The 20190-nt window shown below is 34.7% G+C and overlaps 1 protein-coding gene across 1 annotated transcript in view; it reads left to right on the top strand.

Annotated features, from left to right (window-relative positions):
* The first annotated feature begins 264 nt into the window (after positions 1-264).
* The window catches only part of FIGN (fidgetin, microtubule severing factor), a 124730-nt gene continuing 104804 nt past the window's right edge, over positions 265-20190 (top strand). The window contains exons 1-2 of the mRNA XM_008065328.2: positions 265-439; positions 1205-1374. Coding sequence (XP_008063519.1) covers positions 1350-1374 — 25 coding nt within the window. The 5' untranslated portion in view covers positions 265-439; positions 1205-1349. The remainder of the gene's footprint in view (positions 440-1204; positions 1375-20190) is intronic.

Here is a 20190-nt window from a genome sequence, read left to right as displayed (position 1 = left end):
TCCCGCCTCCCTTTCTCCCCCTCCAGCTCCGCGGGCTCCGAGCGCCTCTCCCTCTCCCGCCCGGTGCTCCCGCTGCCCGTCTCTCTCCACTGCCCGCCTCTCGCCACTGCCTCCCGTCTCCTCTCCCTCACGGCAGCCTCCGTCTCTTTCTCCCTCTCTCCTTTGAAAACTGATCTTTGGCTCTTAGTGTGAAAGTGATTTGAATTTGGCTCGGCGGCGCTCTGCGCCTGCGCCCAGCCTCTGGCATGCTGGCTCCTTCCAAGCAGCTGTTTTGGGTTTGAAATTCCAACATGGCAGAGGCTGCAGTCCGTCTTCCCTTCAAAAACTTGGAATGATTTCAAATCATAGGCACCTTCACTTAACCCTAGCTTCCATTCATCAGCAAACACATCGGATCGATGCTACGCTAACCTATCGGGTTCTCTCTCCGCGCGTTCAGGTAAGAGGAGCTTCGTAGTTTTCTACCATCTGTTTAAATTTGTTTTTGTTTTATTTTTAAAGAATATAAATAGATCCAAGACTCATAATAAGAAGAGATCTTCGAGTTGTGCCGTAAACATGAAATTTAATTTGCTCTTGTTTCTATTCTGTACGCCAACCTGCTGTCTAATTTCTCTGTTCAAAGTAGCCCTGAAACATTATAATGCATATTTCTGCTGCTTAATCATTGTAACAATAGTACGGGATTAAGAGTTCGCGATTGCAAGAATCTCGTTTTCGCTATATTGGGCTTACTTCTTACTATCTTTTTACTTCAAAAATAAAAAAAATAAGAAAGCGGAGCCATAGGGTGGGGCTAGACTTTCTTCGGGAACTAACTTCTAAGTAAATAAGAAGTGTAAATAAGGATCTTGCACACACACAAAAAGTTGAGGTTAAATTACAATCTCGTGGCTGGGAGAAAGAGAAAATGTCAGAAGATCGGTTGCAGAAAAATGTAAGCACATCATCTTGGAGGGGGTACAGCGTGGTGGGCGTATTGTTGGCAAGGAACGGGAGAGAAAGATGTATAATTTAATGGTATATACAATCCACTGATCCTATTACCGTCCTCCCCGGAGCTCTTGTTAGTTTCAATGGGAGTGAGTGAAATTGACATGGACTTGCATTCCTGGTCATGTGCTTTTTTCCTTTCTTTCTTCTCCTGTGATCTGAGATCCCCTTTTTGTTGATGTTGCTTTCCCCCTTAATTATATGCATGTAGGTTAAATGAATACCTGACGAAAGGGCCCACGTTTCAAGGCAGTGACATTTGATAGCTGAGAGGAAAAGTGGCTTTAATGAAAAGCAACCTTTGGAATTCCTGCTTGTGAGAAATCCAATTCAGCTTTTTGTGCTGCCAGCAAGAAATGATCAGTAGCACCAGTGTTTATGGTATGTCAGTTTTGGAATTTACTTCCTTTGCATCTAAATAGGAAAGACAAATGAAATAGCATGATAAAACCGTTGAAGACTGCTTGGGAAGCAGATGCTCATGATATATAATTCCTTTTTAAAAAAATATGTATGTTTATTTTAATCTGTCACCATGCTTTTTTCTTTTGCTATCACTTGTTTATATATTTCAGTTTTGATTAATATATTACTTGAATCCACTTTTATTGGTTTTAACTGTAAGCCTGAAGTTGCATGTTACTAGTAATGCACTATATAACCGCTGAAGTCAAATGGTATGTAAATTAGTTAAACTCAGTGTGAGGTTTTTTTGAGGGGGAGGTTGGGCAAAGGGGAGAGGGCGGGAGTATGGGGAAAGATTACTAACTAATGAAAGTATATATATGTACACACACAGGAACAGGACTGGATGAAAATTCCTTTTTTCCCCCCTCAATCTATTAATGCAGTTTGACTATCTGCTCTCTCCATGATTGCACTTTGTGGGGCAATGAGTTCTTATGAGTGTTATTATTATTTTTATTATTTTGCGGGGTTGGGGGGGAGGTGAGTGAAGAGAGATCTTTTACATGAAAATAAAATATATATTTTGATTGCTCAAAGTGCTTAATGTCTCTTAAGGAACAGTGGTAGGTTCTTTTTTTTTTTTTTTTTTCCTTGCCATTCACTTGTCTGCCTGTCAGCGCTCTTTACTTTTAACTTGTGACAGAATTAAATAATCAGGCACTGAAATTGACTTCGTTTGAAATCGCTCTTTCCTCTTTCTTTACAAAAAAAAAAGGTCAGTTAAATGGAGTGAGAGGAGGTTTTCAATAGCTCTTGTAGCTGTGCCGTGTGTACACTTCGTGATATTCAATTAAGATTAAGAGGGAACAACAACAAAAAAGATTTAAAGTATTTTACGTAATCAAAGGATATGCCCACTTAAAACTGTTTTATTTTGCGTTACATTTACTCCACCACCATGAATTCCTCCTGAAAAGAGAGAAAGAAGGAAAGAGAGAATATGAAAAAGAAATAACAGTGGGGCAAACTGCCGGGGGTCTGTAGTGTGGCCGTGGTCACTGCTCTCTCCCAACACAAATGTGAATACGAGGAAAGGGACTGCAAGACCCGCTGCGCGACACACACTTCTGGTTGGACTCTGGTGACTATTGAGCTAAATACACACCGCTCTTACACGATAGGAAGGATTTGATTGAATTTTGCATTTGGAACTTGTTGACTTTGAAGCGATCAATAAGAAGACTGTTTATTTTAGATGCACATAATTTGCCCTGAGAAATGTTTTAAGGAGGAGAGAGCACAGCTTTTTTTCCCCCGGAGCTGTTGGAGCGAATGGGATTGCCAGATGGGCGATTTCCCTCTGTGATGTTAAAGCTGTAATATATATTCAGAGCAGATTGGGCTGCTGCCTGTGATGAGGAGGATATTACATTTATAAATTTTAAATCGGAGCTCGGACAATGTGCTGAGAGCAGAAATTGGATGGTTTGACTGTTCACCGTATTGATACTTAAATGTGATTTCTGGGTAGTAGTAATAATCATTGCAATAATATGCAAAAAACACACTGGCATAGGCAATCATATAATTCATGACATTTAACAGCAGATTTAAGTGTGTAAATTGCGCCTTCCTTCAGTCTCTGCTTTCTATTAAATAATATTCACATAATTTATTTCCTTATGTGTTTAAATGTCCAATGTGCAAATGACGTTCACTTAGCCTTGTTATCATACACCAGAATTCTGGAAGTGAAAGTTTATATACAAACCTATAAAGTAGGCACTTGTGTGTATCATGATATCTCTCTATCTATCTATATATATATATAAAGTAGCATTAGTGGCTCTTGTTTTCTAATTCTATTACTTACTCTAATTATTTTTAGATTTTGTCTCAAATGTGTGGCCTAAAGGAACCAGAGCTACAAACCTAAAAGGCTGGAAAGTGGGGAAGTGCTCACACTCTGGCAGCTCTGCTGTTGCAAATTAAAAGTGTGTTGTGGTCAGGAAATGAAAGCTACAATGTCTCTTTTGAACAAGTCGTTTATCAAGAGAAACATCTATCAGGGACTGCCTTGTCACATTGATCCTCTAAAAGTTAGGTCCGAGGTGGAAGCTGCTTTGATGTTTTTGATCCTAAATTTAATACAACAGAAAAAAAGCAAGGATATTTTGACCAGTATAGATTTTTAAAAATGTTTTCTGGAACCAACAAGATCTATTTATTACTATCATACTATGTGTGAAGTTTTCTGGCCATAACAGTTGAAAGGTTGAAGGGGAAATCCCAGCCTTTATAAACCGATGGTTCTTAAAGTATACATTTATAATGCATTCATTTATGACTTGGCTTCCTGGTACGCATGGTCGTCTTGAAAATAGATTGTTCGAAAGGAAAATTATTTTGAAAGAATTTGCAGAGAGTCAAGAGTTTTTCAGTCATTCAGATTTTAGACTTATCCTCTCCCCTCCTTCCTCTCTTTTACACCATCACTCCTCTTTCTTATCTTCATTATATTTGTGACAAATTAGTTTTTATTTGGAAAAGAAACATTTTTTTCTATAAAAGCCCTATCCTCAAACATGCTTGCACACATCATCCCTATTGTTTATTAATTGTGCATGTGGATGGTTATCAATATAAACTACATGGACTCACAAGTCCCTTGGAATTTCAGCTTAAAAATAGAAGTATCAGATTAAACATGCTATGTATTCTTGAATACTGAATATGTTGTATGCGTTATTCAAAAATTTAAAAAATATTCTTTGAAAAATGACCAAGCTTTAAAAAGAACATTTTGCGAAAGCAGTTAAAAGCAGCCTGCTTCTAACTTCGTTTTTGGAGGCAAAGGTATGAAAGAAGTGTTCTTTCTTTGAAATAGAGTTTTTAGATATTTGTCTCATATACTGGTGGCTACTTGTTATTTCATGTGGGTCTGTCATCAAATAAGCAGAGAAGAGTATGGTGGGAGTTTTGAGAAGTGTAATATTTGCTAATTAATCATGTCTGAAATGAAAGAATCATAGTGGGGTAATAAAATCTCATTGTTGTTTTCCTGAAAGTGGTTGAGACTTCTGTTTGGAAGCTGTATGTGTGTTGATTTGCTTTTCTCTTCTTCTAAAAAGATAGTTTACAGCGTCTCTTTGGAATTATTTGAAGAAACAGTTTTGTTTTGTTTTGGTTTTTTAAACAGTATTTTTCTTTCTCCTGACTGTATTAAATCAGTGAGATTCTTAAAACTGTATCTGATATCTTCTGAGTGAAAATATAGGGTTTTTTTTTTAAGTTATATTTAAGACTCCTGCAGCTGAGTTTCTAGAGCTGTCTTCCTCCCCCTCCAAAAAAAATAGAAGAACTTTTTGTTTTTATTCACGTTAGGCAGGAACTTAGAAAACCTTTTTTTGTAAGCAGGTATTTCTGATAGACATATAAGAGAGAAGACATTTCATTAATTACTTTTAGATAATTCCAGAATATGACCAGAGGGGAGAAAGGAGGTAGTATTTCCAAGAATCTATAAAGACAATCTGTGTTATTACTTGGCATTTCTAAGATAGTTTAAAATATAAGCCACCTGAACAATAAATGAGTAATTTCATCATAAGTGAGTAATTTCATTATAGGTTAATTCTTTTTTGCCTGAGCTTCATGTTGTCACCTTTTAGAATTTAATATCTCGCTTAGTTTATCATGGGGACAGATCCAGAAAGTTTTGAGTGTCTGCAGTGTTTTTCAGAATTTTCATCTCAAGGTGAAGACAGCTATGCTAATACTTATCTGTTTTTGTCTGTGTGAGTGTTTGGATGCTTTGAATGATTGCCTAATTAAGTAATCAGTTCTAATGGTCCAAATCAGCAGAATTACCAGGTGTATTTGAAACAATTGCAGGCTTTTATGGTTTGAACTTTCTAGTTAGCTCCTAGAACCTTGACTTAATAGAAATATTTGTTGTTTTCCCTTTGATCAATATATTCTTGAGTACAAATTTCACATACTACTTTTTATAAAGTGCCACGTACATTATTGAAGAGCTAATAAATTTAATTACCAGGAATTTAAATTGATTATAAATTTTTGATTGGGAGAAATTATTCTGCAGACATTTGTGTGAAATATTGACATATGCTGCTGATCAATAAGACTTGATTAATCAGCATATCTGCTTTTTTCTTGAGTCATTGACGAACCAGAATAAACAAATGGTACAGAAACAATACAATTATTTTCTCATTAAAAAAACTTAATAGAATTGTCTCTTTCTTTTGAGATATGTAAGAGCTAATGTTTTATTAAAATCAGTTGAGCTTAGAAATTATTTTGGGGTACCTGTTGGACGACTGCAAGTCCCCAAATTTTTCTACCTTTCAATTCACATACACATACACGCACACACACACACACACACACACATACACACAAACACATACACACATACACACAGATTGTATCCACATTTTTGGTTATTAAAAATGCAATACTTTTTTTTGAAAGACTGCTGATAAGTGGCCTATTTAACAAGTGCCTTTCATGGTTAGATTTTGTCATTTTCTCCCCTTTTTCTAAATTTGAATTTTTATCATTAATTTTTTTCATTTAATTTCTAGTAGAAATTTCAAGCATAGTTGCTTGAACATAATTGCTGATTACTGATCCTTTTGATATTTTTGATGTTATCACTTAAATGCCAATTTTTCTTGAGGGATGTTTACTGAAAGAAGTGCCCATAGCAGAAATAAGGAGTTCGCAAGAACATGATTAAAATAAATTGTACAGATAAGTTTGAAGCAAAGCAAAAGCTAGTGAGTATACCAAGTTAGCTTAGCATCCCACGTGCCTCCTCAGAAACTCCGCTTTAGGACAACACCTCCATATGTACCTGTTGAAGGGTAGTCTTAGCTAAGAGACTGAGCAGGTAGAAAAGATAGGTGATCAGAAAGCATCAAAGCATGAGATATCATATGGCACTTTCTGTTAATAATATTTACATGTTTTATGCAACAAATCTGCTTGTTGTCTTGTTATTTGAATATTGACACCTTGCTTAATGTTGCATATGGTGGGCTGTTGTTTCAGGGTATATCAGAAGCAGTAAATCCAAAGGAGAATTTCAATTTAAATGTATTTATGTTAAATATATGTATACATGGATATGTTTGCTCATATTTTAGCCACTATGACTTTCACAAAGCATTTATAGTATCACTGCTTCCAATCATTTTTGAAACTGATACATCTTGAAAGTAGAATGCATGATTTATTATATGAAGACCCAAGGTTAAACTTTTTTTACTCTGCAACCCAGGTTAAGTATTTATATTTTTGTGTTGGGAAATCTTTTTCAGAAAGTGTTTTTTATAATCTTGGAAAATTTCCTTGTTTGGATTTTTTTCTCAATTTCGTAGGATGGGTAGCTTTTATTAAATCAGTTACTAGGGATATATAATTTACAATAAAGGTGATTTTTTTTTTTTTTTTGCTGCAGAATATAAAATGCAAAATACCTATAAAATGTTTTCTTTTCCCTGATATCTTAATGTTGGAAATCACTAGTTTCAGTTTCTTTCCTATATGTTTTGATTTCTGCTGGTATCTTATATATTTATTCCATTCTATGTATGGTGGTATTCATAGCAAGAGAATAGAAAATGCATTTTACTTCATCCACCAAAAAAACTCTTTTTATTTTTCCCGATTCTGCTAATGTTTGCCTTATATTGGTTGAATGCTTTTAAAACAACTGACAATGAAATGCCATGCACATATAAAAGTAAACTCATCTGAGAATGGCTGACCTCTACTCCTGTGCGTTAATTCTTGATGAAATATTATTCTTGGAAACAGTGACATCCAAAATAAAATTTAAAAAGTAGTGTAGCATGAGGCTGTGGGTTGATTTATGTTGCTCCAAACTTTTTGCTAATCTTTTGACATGTTATCTTCCTCATCATCATCAACAAACATTTACACCTTGACCTAGGATCGGCTACATAATTTCTGGGGCCTGGTGCAAAATTCAAATGTGAGGCACCTTGTTTAAAAATTAATAATTTCAAGACAGCAACACTAAGCATTAAAAAAGTGCCAGGGTCCTTCTGTGTGGGGGCCTGGTGTGCCTACACAGGTGACAGGACATTGAAAGCTCCCTGCCTTCTCTGTCTACAAACTCTTATCTAGGAGCAGCTTTGTGGAAGTCACTGGGTTTTCTACTTGGAGATGAACTAGTCCACAATGATTTCACGTGCTTCTGCTTAAAGAGATGCTAATGAGAGTTGAATAAGAGAACTGACGGGAAAATGGACCATTAGGTATCTCCTGCTCTTTCTAGCCATGAACTGGGGATTGAAATATTTGCTTTTATATCATGTTCCCCTGTGCCTGATGAATCCCCTATATATCACATTAATTTTTGTGGCAACTATTCTTGAAAGGAACTTTGTTTTTTTAATTGTTTGCATGCAGGTACATACTTAAATTCTTAATCTCCGAGCCAGAATAATTGGGATGAGAGGATTTCACTGTGATTTGTACTGAGAGCCTAGGACGTTCTCTGTTGCCATATACCACCACTACGCTTTCCTAAGTGAGGCACAAGTAAAATGAGTATTTTTATATAGAAATCCTAAAGCATCTAGTACAAAATCCTGACCATTAAAAAAATGTATAAAAGCACCCTCATGAGTCACAGGAAAGGCGGACCAATCCCAAAATAACCTTGTTATAATAGTATCAGTATTGCTATTTTGACATTAGACAGTGGTATTGTAGCTGTATAAACATGTGGTGACAGCTGTGTTAAAGATGAAAAGTAACACTTTCATAGGGTGACACTAACTTTGCAGAATGTTTTACTGTATTCAAATTGTGAGCTTAGTTTCTCAACTTGTGTTGAAATAACCTCCCTCTCCCTGAAAACTATGGTCATATGACTCCTTTTCCCTTTTGGTTTGAACATTCTGTGCTGATGGGTGGACAAAGCAATTACATTGTTGCTTCGCAAGGTACTTCTCCACCAGATCAAACTTCATATTGAGATACCTAAAACTAAATTTTGAAGTCAAGCAGCTTTTTCAAATAAAAACTGAGATATGATGGAATGTCCAGCAAGTATGGATCTGAGTGTACTTGAAGTTGCACCATTTATTTTCAAAAGATATTTCTCACATCAGATGACTCTGCCAGGAAGGGAAATATCAAAAAGCTTGGAAAAAGTAACTATTCTTTTATGTAATCCAAGACTGGGGTGAGGGTGGGGGGCTTTAAAGATATTTTTGAGGAAGAAAAAAAATTGAGCTTATTTTGAATGCCTTGTTAGACTTTGTGGGGGAGAAATGCTATATATGAGACTTTCTAGGAAGAAAAATCTTTGCCCTGTGTAATAACAAGGCATTGCTCTCTAAACTGATATGTACTTTAATGAACGGAATTGTTATTTCCAATTCATTAAAACAATTAATGAAATAACAATTACAACAGTGTAGCATTTAATTGTAAATTTACTCCACAGTTTAGTAATCTTTTGCATTAAGGGCATTGTGAATTTGAAATATTTTAATAGGGTGTGAGCCATAATCCATATTTTTTTAATTTTCTACATTCTGTCTACAAATTCTGTAGTATACTTGCTCCTATCCTTTGGTATGTTGTATTTTTATATTAACTATTTGGCTTTAAAAATGATTAAACCAGAAATCTAGGTAAATATGTGGCAATATAGTACATTGTTATGATAAAAGTAGCTCTTTTATTTTTCATCTATTCACTTTTTCCTTTCCTTTTCAAATTGAAGTTAAGATTTTAAACTCTTTTCTTAGATCATATACCTCAATGATACTAAGTTATAAATCTTCATTAGGTATGATTCACTGATTTTAATCTTACAAGACAATTATTCTGAGTAGGATAAAAAGGTTTCCTTAAGATTGAAGACATTTTCATTACAATTACCATTTTAAAATCAAACAAATACTATTAAATAAATAGTACTTTCATTTTATGCTTAATAGCTCATTCTTGGGAATTTAAATATATGAATTATATGAAGAGATAAGGATATAAGATAGGGCAGTCTTATTGTATGCAAACTAAGAACTTTTGATACATTTTACTGCTAGGAAATTACATTTGATTATCTAAATGGAATATGTTCTTGTGCATGTGCACATATATATTTCTTTGTGAAGGTATTGATGTCAGGGACGCTTTTGGTATTTCTTTATGAGTAATTAGGTTAACGGGGTTAGTTAGAAAATGTATCCTTTCCTGGAAAATGAAAAATTACATTCAAGCAAAGGTAAAAGAGGAGAACATATTCATGACTTTAAGTACTTAAAAGATATTTTATGAGTCATTTTTAAAGAATAATACTCAATATGTAACTTGTTAAGAATAATCGTCATTTTTACTTTTAAAGCACATCTATATTAAAACTGACTTTCTGTTCATGACTCACAAATCTGGAGTCAATTTTAGGCCCAACTTAAAAAGGTGTGGGTCTTATCCCCCTGCCCCTACACCAGGGTATCTTACGCCAGTAGTGTCAGTACTAAGTTCTCTTTTAAAGGGAGATTTTCATTTGCATTATTCAAAAGATTATGCAATATTTTTCTAAGAGAATACTGATAGGACTCAAAATGTAGACATTGGGACCCCGAATGGCCTGAGTCTTTGTCTGACAAACTGGAAGAAAAAAAATCTCACCAGGTTTGGAATTTTATATGCCTATATGAACAGTGCTTGTTCTTTCTCCAGGAAGACTTTTAAATGTGCTGTGAATACGATAAGTGTTCCCTAATTGGAAAAATATGTTTTATATAATTCTAAGAGTACCAATCATCGGTATGAATTTGCTCATGGATGGTAAGATAGAATTTTATTCAGAAAGATGTTTAGTCTGAGCTGGTGCCTCTTTAGAAAGAGAAAAAAAAATGTAGATAAGCAAAATCCTTTTGTATTTTTTTTTTAAAACATGGGTGTGAAATCTCTATCAATAATATTTAAGCAGTTAAAGTATTAAGAAAAAGTTAATGTTAAAAAGTTTTATTATTTAATAAGTCTCTTAATGAATACATAAAATGCAGTGATGCTTGTTTTGTTTGTTTTATTTTTGTCCTGTTTTATTCCTGTTTTTGCATCACAGTTCAAAGAACTTACGGGGAAACTATTTTGTACTGTTTAAAAGATACCCAGTGAGGACGGTACAACATGTGGTATAGATTTGCTTATAATGATGGGTAAAAATCTACATTTTTATCACAATGTGATGATAGTTCCTTGAAATCTACCCTAATACACCAAAATGCCATGATCTTTAAACTATCATCTAGGAGGTGTTGCTGTTGCATGATGCACATGTGTACTCAAATACATATTTTCAAAATATTTGTCTGTGTTTTCTAACAGCCCACTTGCTACTGTCCCTTGCTTAGGACTGGGGGGAGAAAGTTTTTCTAGTATTTTGCTGTTTGCATGCTCACCAAGAACTTCGTTCTCAGCCATCTTTCTACTGCTGGACTCTGGTCTTGCCCTCACACCTGTGTACTGTTTTGAAAGGGCTGCGGATTTTTTTTCCTTTCCTTTTCTTTTCTTTTTCTACCTTTGGTGTTTATCTGCAAGGCTGGTTATTACTTGATCATCTGGAAAATCAAATTTCACTTGAGCCACTGGAATATGATCGCAAGATCATGAGGAGGTATTTTTGATTATTTAAGGAGATAGCAGGCTGTGAAATAGGGTTAGTAAACTAGCATTTGTTGCCATGAATGAACTGCCCATCTTGAAGAAAGACAACTTCTAAGAATGGGGAAAATAGACTACAGGAAAAAAAATTAGGGAAAGTTGTTGAGTCAAAGCTAAGGTTATAGACTGTTTTCATGTGACTGTTACTAAAAAAAGATAGTTTTATAAATCAAATTGTAGTGTAATTATGTGAAGAAACTGTCACTTATTAGGAATTACTGACTAGTGCACATTAAATAGCACACAGTGCTATCATCTAAACAAATTATATTCTCCCTTTTAAAAGTGATAGGTTCTGTATTAAATCCTGAATATATGGGATTTGCAACTATGCAAAGTAAAATATTCCCACTGTTTGCCCCATAATTTGAAAAAGTGTGAAAACATATATGCCTATAAAGATGATACATTTTACTTTTAGGACCTTTTTTAAATCTCTCCACATAATTTGTACAGACCACAAATAAATTTACAGAAGAAAATCCATCGAGAGTCAAGTTTCCTTTTAAAGTTTCCTTTGGAAAGTGATGTCTTTTATTGCCATTGCAGGAGTTCATGTAATTGAAGTAGATATGGCTTTGATTTGATTTTAGAAAAATTTGATGGTAAATATTGTATCAACTCTGTAAATACTAGCAGTACTTTCATGACCAAAAAGCAAACAAAAAAACTCCAAACCCAAAGAAACAAAAAACAATAAAAAACTTTTGCCTAAGCCCTACTCCAGATCAGTAAAATGAAAGCTTTGGAGGATGACTTATTTCTTTTAAGCTCCCGAGATGATTCTGAAGTAAAGTTAGGACTGAGAACCACTTCTTTGAACCAAAAGTTTATACATCTCATAAGATCTTAAAATTTCACCTTTAAAAAAATATCATTCTTGGCCAGGTACAGTGGCGCATACCTGTAATCTGACAAGGCAGGAGGAGTTTATGACCAGCCTGGGCAATATAGCAAGACCTCCTCTCTACCAAAAAAAAAAAAAAAAAAAAAAATCAAAAAATTAACCAGGCGTCATGGTGGGTGCCTGAAGTCTCAGTTACTCAAGAGCCCGAGGAAGGAAGATCACTACATCCCAGGAGTTAGAGACTGTGTGGACCTTGATCCTGCCACAGCACTCCAACCTGGACAATAGAGTGAAACTCTGACTCAAGCAAACAAGCAAACAAAGAAACATAAAGTGTGTGTGTGTGTGTGTGTGTGTGTGTGTGTGTGTGTGTGTGTAATTCTTTCAGAACTGAATGTATCAATGACATGTACTAGCGATAGTTCACTTTCTGGCTGAAGTTCAGTAACCCACGAGACTCTTAAGAATATTACCACCGTGCTGGAAGGACTACCTCAGAAAAGTAACAATGATGAAGAAAAGTGTCAACAGAAGTCCAGAGTCTGTCATTCTTGTTACCTTGGGTAAGCCAGTCAACTTCTCTGAGCCTCAATTTAACGTTTTACGAAAGGAAAATTGATCTAATAACTAGTAAGATTGCTTGCAGTTCTATGTAATCCTTGATTGCTTTGTTATGGACTAGTGAACCTGAGTAACCTGGAACCTTGCTAATAACCTATGGATGATGAAAAATATTTTTGGTTTTCTTTAAAAAATTCTGGAAATTGTCTTGGAAACAATGAAGGAAGTTCAAGGGCCATCTATCACTTTGTTGAGCCCTTCAGCAGAGATGGTAAGCATTCATTAAATATGCTTACTAATTGGTTGCAAGGAACAGTGTCAGCAGTTCTAGTTGATGAGTATTAGTTAGCTTAGGCTTTTCTTCTGTAAGAGATTCAAATAGACTGATAATCCAATTAATTTAATCAGTAGAGTTAGGGACCAAATCCTTTTATATGTATATATTAATATATATGACATATATTAATACATATATTAGTACATATATGTCATATATGGTAATATATATGATAGTTATAAATGTATGATAGATTAGCATGAAAACTGGATATTTATCAAACTGGAAGCAATTTCTTCTTTATCAGCAATTAGTCTTTGTCCACCCTCATTTTACTCTGGCATGTTCTTCTCCACCTATTGAAATCTTTGGGTATTCAATTCAAATGTTGCATCATCTATGGACTTTCTTGAGTCACCTTAATTAGGATTCATTTTGACATCTACTAAATATTTCCTAAACACTTGTTAAATATTTCCTTTCAATCATTTACCATCACTTTTCTCTTACTATATGTTGCTAGGCATTTGTATTTGTCTTTTATGAAATCATAAATTCCTTGAGAGCAGGCACATCTAATTCATTTTTATTTTTAATCTCCTCAACATGTTTGCACAGTACAAGACCTATAACAGGTGTTCAATAAATGTTTCTTGAATTGCATTGATAAAAGTATAGGAAACTGTCACTTAGTTAATCTTTTAAAAAATTGAAAGATGTTTTTAAAAATATTTAAAGAATAGGGGGCTATGAAAATCATGTATTTCATTTAAATAATAGAAATTTCGGTATTCTTTATGTAATTTAATTACCAAAGAAAGACTTTATAACCCTGAAAAATAGTTTTATGATTATATAACCCAAAAGGAGCTTACAGTCATTAATTCTATTCTTATATCTCTAGATAGGAAAGTACTTAAACTATTTTATAAAAAAATTTATGCTATCTTTAAAATCTTATAAAACAAAAATCTATAGTCCATTTCAATTACAGGTAGTAACAGATAGCTTTAAGCCACTATGCTCTATCAAGTTTTCTTCCTCACGTATTTGCAGTCAGAAAAATTTGAAGGTGCCGAGCCATAAAATATTAGCGTTCAAAACTTTGAGATTAACTTCTTACCAACATACAGTTGATTGACAGTTGGCTATTTAGCCTTTGGTTGAAGATGGGAAATCAGCACCTTCTAAGGCCTTTCTTTCTATATTGTCCTTTCTCTAATAAATAAGCAATGTGCAAACATGTGCACTATCAGTACTGTGAACAGATTTCCTTGGGAACACGATGGTACTTGAGGTGGTAAAATGTGAGATGCAAACTAGTTTATCTACAAGTGATATGATAACTCAGTCTGTGAATGTCATTGGTTAACATTTCTTAATTGGCACCTTTTTGTTCTGTGTTTAGTGTCTGATACTATTAATTTATTTTGTACTAAATACTAGACAGTAAACAAATTTAGCTGGGATTAAACCCGATACCCTGTGTTGTAAGGGTTCAGTTGCTTTATCAGTTGGGTTTGTGTGTTTGTGGAAGGTCAGTTTCCTTTTCAAATCTGTTGCTCATGTTACAGCAAATAGCAACATAACATTTTTAAAAGGACATTCAGTTTTATCAAATATTGAAATTGTCATGAGTTAGTCAACAGTATTTCACAGGGTTTCTATTTTATCTGTGTGTTTTTAAACCTAAAGATGTACCAGAGAAAAGCACTTGTTCACATTGCTTCATGAAAGAACCCAGAAAAAAACAAAGACTCTATTGTCATTCTTTTAAAAACACAATTTTACTAAGGAAACCTATAACCTTTACTGAAAGCTCACTAGCTTTCTTCCAATTTGGGCTCTTCAGAGCTGAAAAGTTCTAGATGCTATCTTACCACTTCATATTGAAATCTAGGTTGATCTCATATATTCTATGGAGAAGAAAATAACTGCTATGCTGATTGTTGAACCTGGGTTGTTATAAAGATGTGCCATCAAGTGAGCTACAATGGATAAATGTTGTTTAGTTAATTGTACAAAAACATTGCATCTTCAGCAAAGAGTTTCAACACTGTAGGACAATACATTGTAGGTAGAATAATAAAGATTGTGAAACAATATGTTAAAAGCAGCAAAAGCACTTTTGCAGTTTGACTACAACAATGAAGACCCATATATTTAGTTCCTTTGTTAAATAGGCTTCTCTCATTTTCTGGAAACTATTCAATAAACTTCAAGTAGGTTAAAATTGCTAAAATATAAATTAAAAGCCATCAGATTGAGAGTTAAGACCATGAACTGTGAAACCTAAAAATGGTAGTTTGTCAACAGCCAAATTAAATTGAGGAAAGATTGGAAAGATACAGGCTTAAAATTCTGCTTGTTTTATAATCAAAATGTTGTGGGCTTTTAAACTAAGTAAATAAAAATATTCATGCAGATTCTTCACATCTAAAATGCCAGTCATTTTCCTTTCATTTTTCTCATAGAGGAAAATTGGGTGATTTTTCTTAGAGGGTAGTAATGTAAGTAGGTGGCCACAAAATATGAACCGTGTTCAAAAGCCAATGGTCAGTGGTTTATTTCATTGTCTTCCTTTTCCGTTCCTCCTTCACCCCTTTTCTCCCTCCCTCTCTCCCTCATTCCTTCCTTCCTCTTTCTCCTATATACCTAATTGACAGCTGTCAGCAATTGAATTTTTACCTAGATCTAGACATGCAATTCTTAAAGAATATAAAACTATATTTGTCCTCTCGGTTTAAAATCTGGAATACAACATAAAGTTATTTCAGGTGAATACAACTGTGTGTGTGTGTGTGTGTGTGTGTGTGTGTGTGTGTGTGTTTATTCAGCAGAGCAACCTCTCTATGAAGCAGATAATAGTGTTGAAAGCTCTTTCATTCTGAATGGGCCAGTTGGTAGCTCCATACAAACACCATCTAAGTGAACCAATTTAAATCTCTCTTCAGATTCTTAACTAGGTGGCCTAAGTCTGTCTGGAACGTGGCACTTATTTGTTCCTTAGGGGTCAGGTTTGGTTTGATATTCAGTTGAAGTCTCTGTAAACAAGATTTATGAGAAATTAATTAGAACTGAAATTGGAAATGAATATTGAGGTACTAGTTTACCCTAAAATGGTTTGAATATATTTGTCATATATGCATGAGAAGAATATTTTTTAATGGATTATTTTGATTCATATAGAAACTAATGACAAATAAGCCATTTAAAATTTGCTGCCCTGATATGATTGTTTTCTTTGAGTGGCTGACCACGCCTTCTTTTAGCACTCAGTCTTTGTCCAGGGTTTAGTTTAGTCACGCATATGTCCTTGAAGAAATGTAGCATCTTTCACAAGATTTTGTAGAAGTGAAATCAGATACCAGTTTTTATTACAAAACCAAGCCCACAAATGTTTCTCTTTAAAGACATTTTTAATAGAAACAGTAAGGTATAAATCATTTAAGCAATTACCTGGACATTGTGGAAATGGAGCTTGGCTTGTTCTGTAGCCCCAGATGTTTCCAGATTCCAGTAATAACCCAGTCCAGATATTTACAGCTTAATTTTCTGTGCATGTGTACTTGTCCACAAATGGCTCCTATTTCCCATTTTCTGTTGAACAACTGGGCCACTTAGAGGTAAGGAAAGTGATTTCAGCTTAGGTGATGACAAACAGTAATGGTGATAATAATTTGCTTATAGAAACTTTGATCACTTTAAAAATATAGAGGCTAAATTTTAGAGTATTTTATACTAAGAAATAAAATAAGTTATTCATATGGCATTTTCCTTTATGGATGAGGATAGGGTGAATAACTCCCCCATCCCTCAAAATTATATTTAGTCTTGATATACTATGTGATAAAAGTGATTTTTTGTTTTTAATGCATCTTCTGGCACTGGTTGGGTTATCATGCAGGCTGCTAGTTTTCTTTTCATCACTACCCCACAGGTTTTCTTCTTCTTACTAGAAACTAAACAAATGGAAAATAATGATTGGTAACCATCTGCTGTGCAGAAATTTTACATATAGCAGTTAACTCTATTTTATAAAACAAGACCAAATGAGTGAATTATACTGTTGCCAGTAAATAGCAACAAGCACCAGAGCGTTTGGACAAAGCAGGAACACAGGGAGCCAGCATTTTGTTATAGGAAGTAAGTAGGTTGGGCTGTGGGGCTGAGTGTGCCCAAACAAATTTGTGTGTTTTCGAATGTGTGCTTGTGTCTGGGTCTGTATCATGTACCTGAAGAAAACGATTGCTTCTTCTCTACCTTCTCCTTGTGTCTCCATTCTCACCCCCATAATTCTAATCGCGTAAATCAACGCAATGGAGATATAAATAAATCAATTCAATCCCATCCTAAATCTTTTTATTCACTTAAGAAATAAAGTTAAAATCTATAAAGCCTTACAGAATCAAGATTTGTGAAAGTATGTAGGCTTTAGATCAGAATTGTGGTTTCCTTAACTGTACAGGTTACAATGACAAGTGATTAGCCAAAGTAGCTTTAAATTATCACCTTGTCGTATCTTCTGCCTAAAAATAGCTTATGTAGAAATCAGATTGAGTAGATGTACAATTATATTGACAGGCAATGATTATTCATATAGGTGCTATTGAAGTATGGATGCTGTGTGGAGGGATGAAATAATGGAATAGACAGAAGTAAGTAGTTACAAAGAATTTTTTCAAATGGACCAGGTAAGACCTGCTCTTATAGCTATTCACATAATCTATAATCTCTCTTTCTCATATACGTACATATGTATAGTCTGTTTATCATATCAATATACTCAGACACTCAAAATATACATAGTGTCTCACTCTCTAACTTTCACTTATTTGATACTGGGATTTTCTTGCCATACAGCAAGAAAAGTTGTTTAAAATGGGCAGTATATTGAGTTCAAAGGACCCATACAGTTCATAAATTCTCTGGTGTCTACTGGATTTTTCATCAGGGAGACTTCCAATAAAAATGATCTATTTTAGAAATAATATTGTTTAGTAGGTTGAAATGTGGTGTAATAAAATTAGACCTTCAGTCTTCTAAAGTTACTACTTAGATGGCACCCTTGGGATGGTAAAATGGCTGTATAAGCAGATGAATCAGACAGTTCCACTGATGGGTACATTTGTCAGTCTCTGTTACAGATATAATATATTCTTATATCTGTAATCCTGACACTGTTACATCCAAATGAAATCAACATGAGGTTGTCATCTTTAAGCAAATATGTTAAGTGTTGTCTTTTGTGCTTTGGATTTGAAAGAAAGGGGCCCAGGGGAGGCAGCATCATGCAAATGGAACAAATCCCATTTCTTCTGAGCTGTGCTGTTTTTCCCCTCCATGGCAGCTGGCTGTGTTATCTTTGTGTGTTTCTCTGAGTGCTGACAATTCTTTCAGTGATCTAAGTTAGGGCACATTAGAAAGTGGAAGCAGCTGTCTGTCGCTATACTGAGAGACGTGTTTGCTCTACTGCAAAGATGAAGGACCATGGATCCTTGACACACTCTCCCCCCCTCCCCCCTGTACTTTCCAACATGATCAACATTCAGACGCACAGATTGTCTGCTTGGACAGTTTTTTGTTCTGACTGACAGCATCTGGCATAGACAAATTTAAAAATACATAGCATGCCATGCTTGGAATTGGAACATCCCTTTTTTATTAATCTTCTCATTTAAACCATTCATTTACATTTCAAGAAAGGTTACAGCTTGATATGGTTGAAACGTTGATTTTTAAATGAATAACCTTCTAATGAAATGTCTTGAATGAGTACCAAGCAGCTAGTGTTCATTAAAAATTACACCCGATTAACACGGCCTTGAAAGCCTGAGAGGAAAGGGATTTCTTATTGTTTTAATCCACAGTGCAATCCAGTGTTTACCTTTCTGGCACAAAGCGAATAGAAATGATGCCTGTACTTGCAACACTTCTGATATTGAACACAACTATGATATCACCCTTAAGCCGACAGAAACACTTGGCCTTGTTTAATCAGCTTTCTTTTTCTCTGAAAACCCTCAGAGGTGTTAAAAAAATTTAAACATTACCAAAATATGCCTGTCTCAAATCTCCTCCCTTTCTATGTTCCACTCCTCCACTACCCAAAAATACTATGCATCTATGTCCAAATCGGGGGGCGGGGTAAGGGAGTTATATATTTTCAGGTGGAAAAGTGGCAAAAAATGCTTTTAAGTTTAAATGTTTCTCCTGACCACAGGATGGTGGGTATACATTTATTTGTTTGCTTTACTTTAGTAATAAAACATAACCGTGCAAATATTGCTGTCTTTTTCTGCCTCACTCACCCCACATACATTCGCGTTTCTTATTCATTCTCAGTTCCACAGCCCACCTCAGCAACATGCTTGTCTAGCATTTATGTAAAAATAATTTGAAAATTGGCCATATCAGTCAGTGTTTAGACTTTGAGTCCAGGGGTGGAGGAAGGAATGGGAGGAAGAGAATCTTCCTTTTATCATGCATTTTAGACTTTTCCTATCATTGCAGATTTTAGCTGTAGCTGTTCACTCCAAGTGTGGCTATATTAGTTCTAAGGGGTGTTTGGAGGGAGGGGTGGTGCAGAATTATAATTTTTTAAAAAATAGGACTATTCAAGTGCTGGATAGTAAATATGTAAAGCAAGTGCACTAGATAACATGGAAAAATAGGCTTCAGAGAGAAGTTCAATTAACAGTTGTAAGCAGAAGAGGTGATGTATTTCTTCAGCATGTGTAAGAGGTCACTTGCTTTAGGATAAATTTTGACGAATTCCAGAGAGAAATAAATGCTGAAATAAAAATGAAAACAGATTACAATTTTATATCAAAGGCTTTTTTACGTTTCTTAATGTGATTGGGGAAAATGACACATTTTTATTCTGTGGATTATATATTATTACTTTTTAAATTTTGTTAATTGTAAACTTATTTAAATTAGCCATTTAAACATAAAAAATCTTGGAAATTAGCATCATCTTTGAATCTGGAATCAGTTTATTCATGTATCCCTCAACCCAGATCCCGGCTTTATAAATTTAAGGTAGACACAGTTTGGTTGCAGTTTTTCTTACTCTTTCTACATCCCCCGCCTGCCCCAGAATCTAATGGCAGGGAATCACATTAGAGTGGATCTAGTTCCAGTGTCTTGATTGCTAGTAAATGTTTTATAATCAACATTTTAAATATCAATTTCTTCTTTTGCTATTTTCCATTTTGATTTTTTTTTTTTGACCAGTTTTAAAGGTAGTGCCAATGTGCATATGTAAGCAAACTGGGAATGGGTTAAATAAAGTACACAATTCCCTTGTGTAAAAAGCCAGGTTTAGCAGTAATGCTTTTAATCTGGACTTGTAGAGGAT

This window comes from Carlito syrichta, unplaced genomic scaffold (assembly GCF_000164805.1).
Source record: "Carlito syrichta isolate Samal-C Ts95f unplaced genomic scaffold, Tarsius_syrichta-2.0.1 Scaffold308232, whole genome shotgun sequence".
In the NCBI taxonomy this organism is placed as follows: domain Eukaryota; kingdom Metazoa; phylum Chordata; class Mammalia; order Primates; family Tarsiidae; genus Carlito; species Carlito syrichta.
This window is presented reverse-complemented; position numbering and strand designations above follow the sequence as displayed.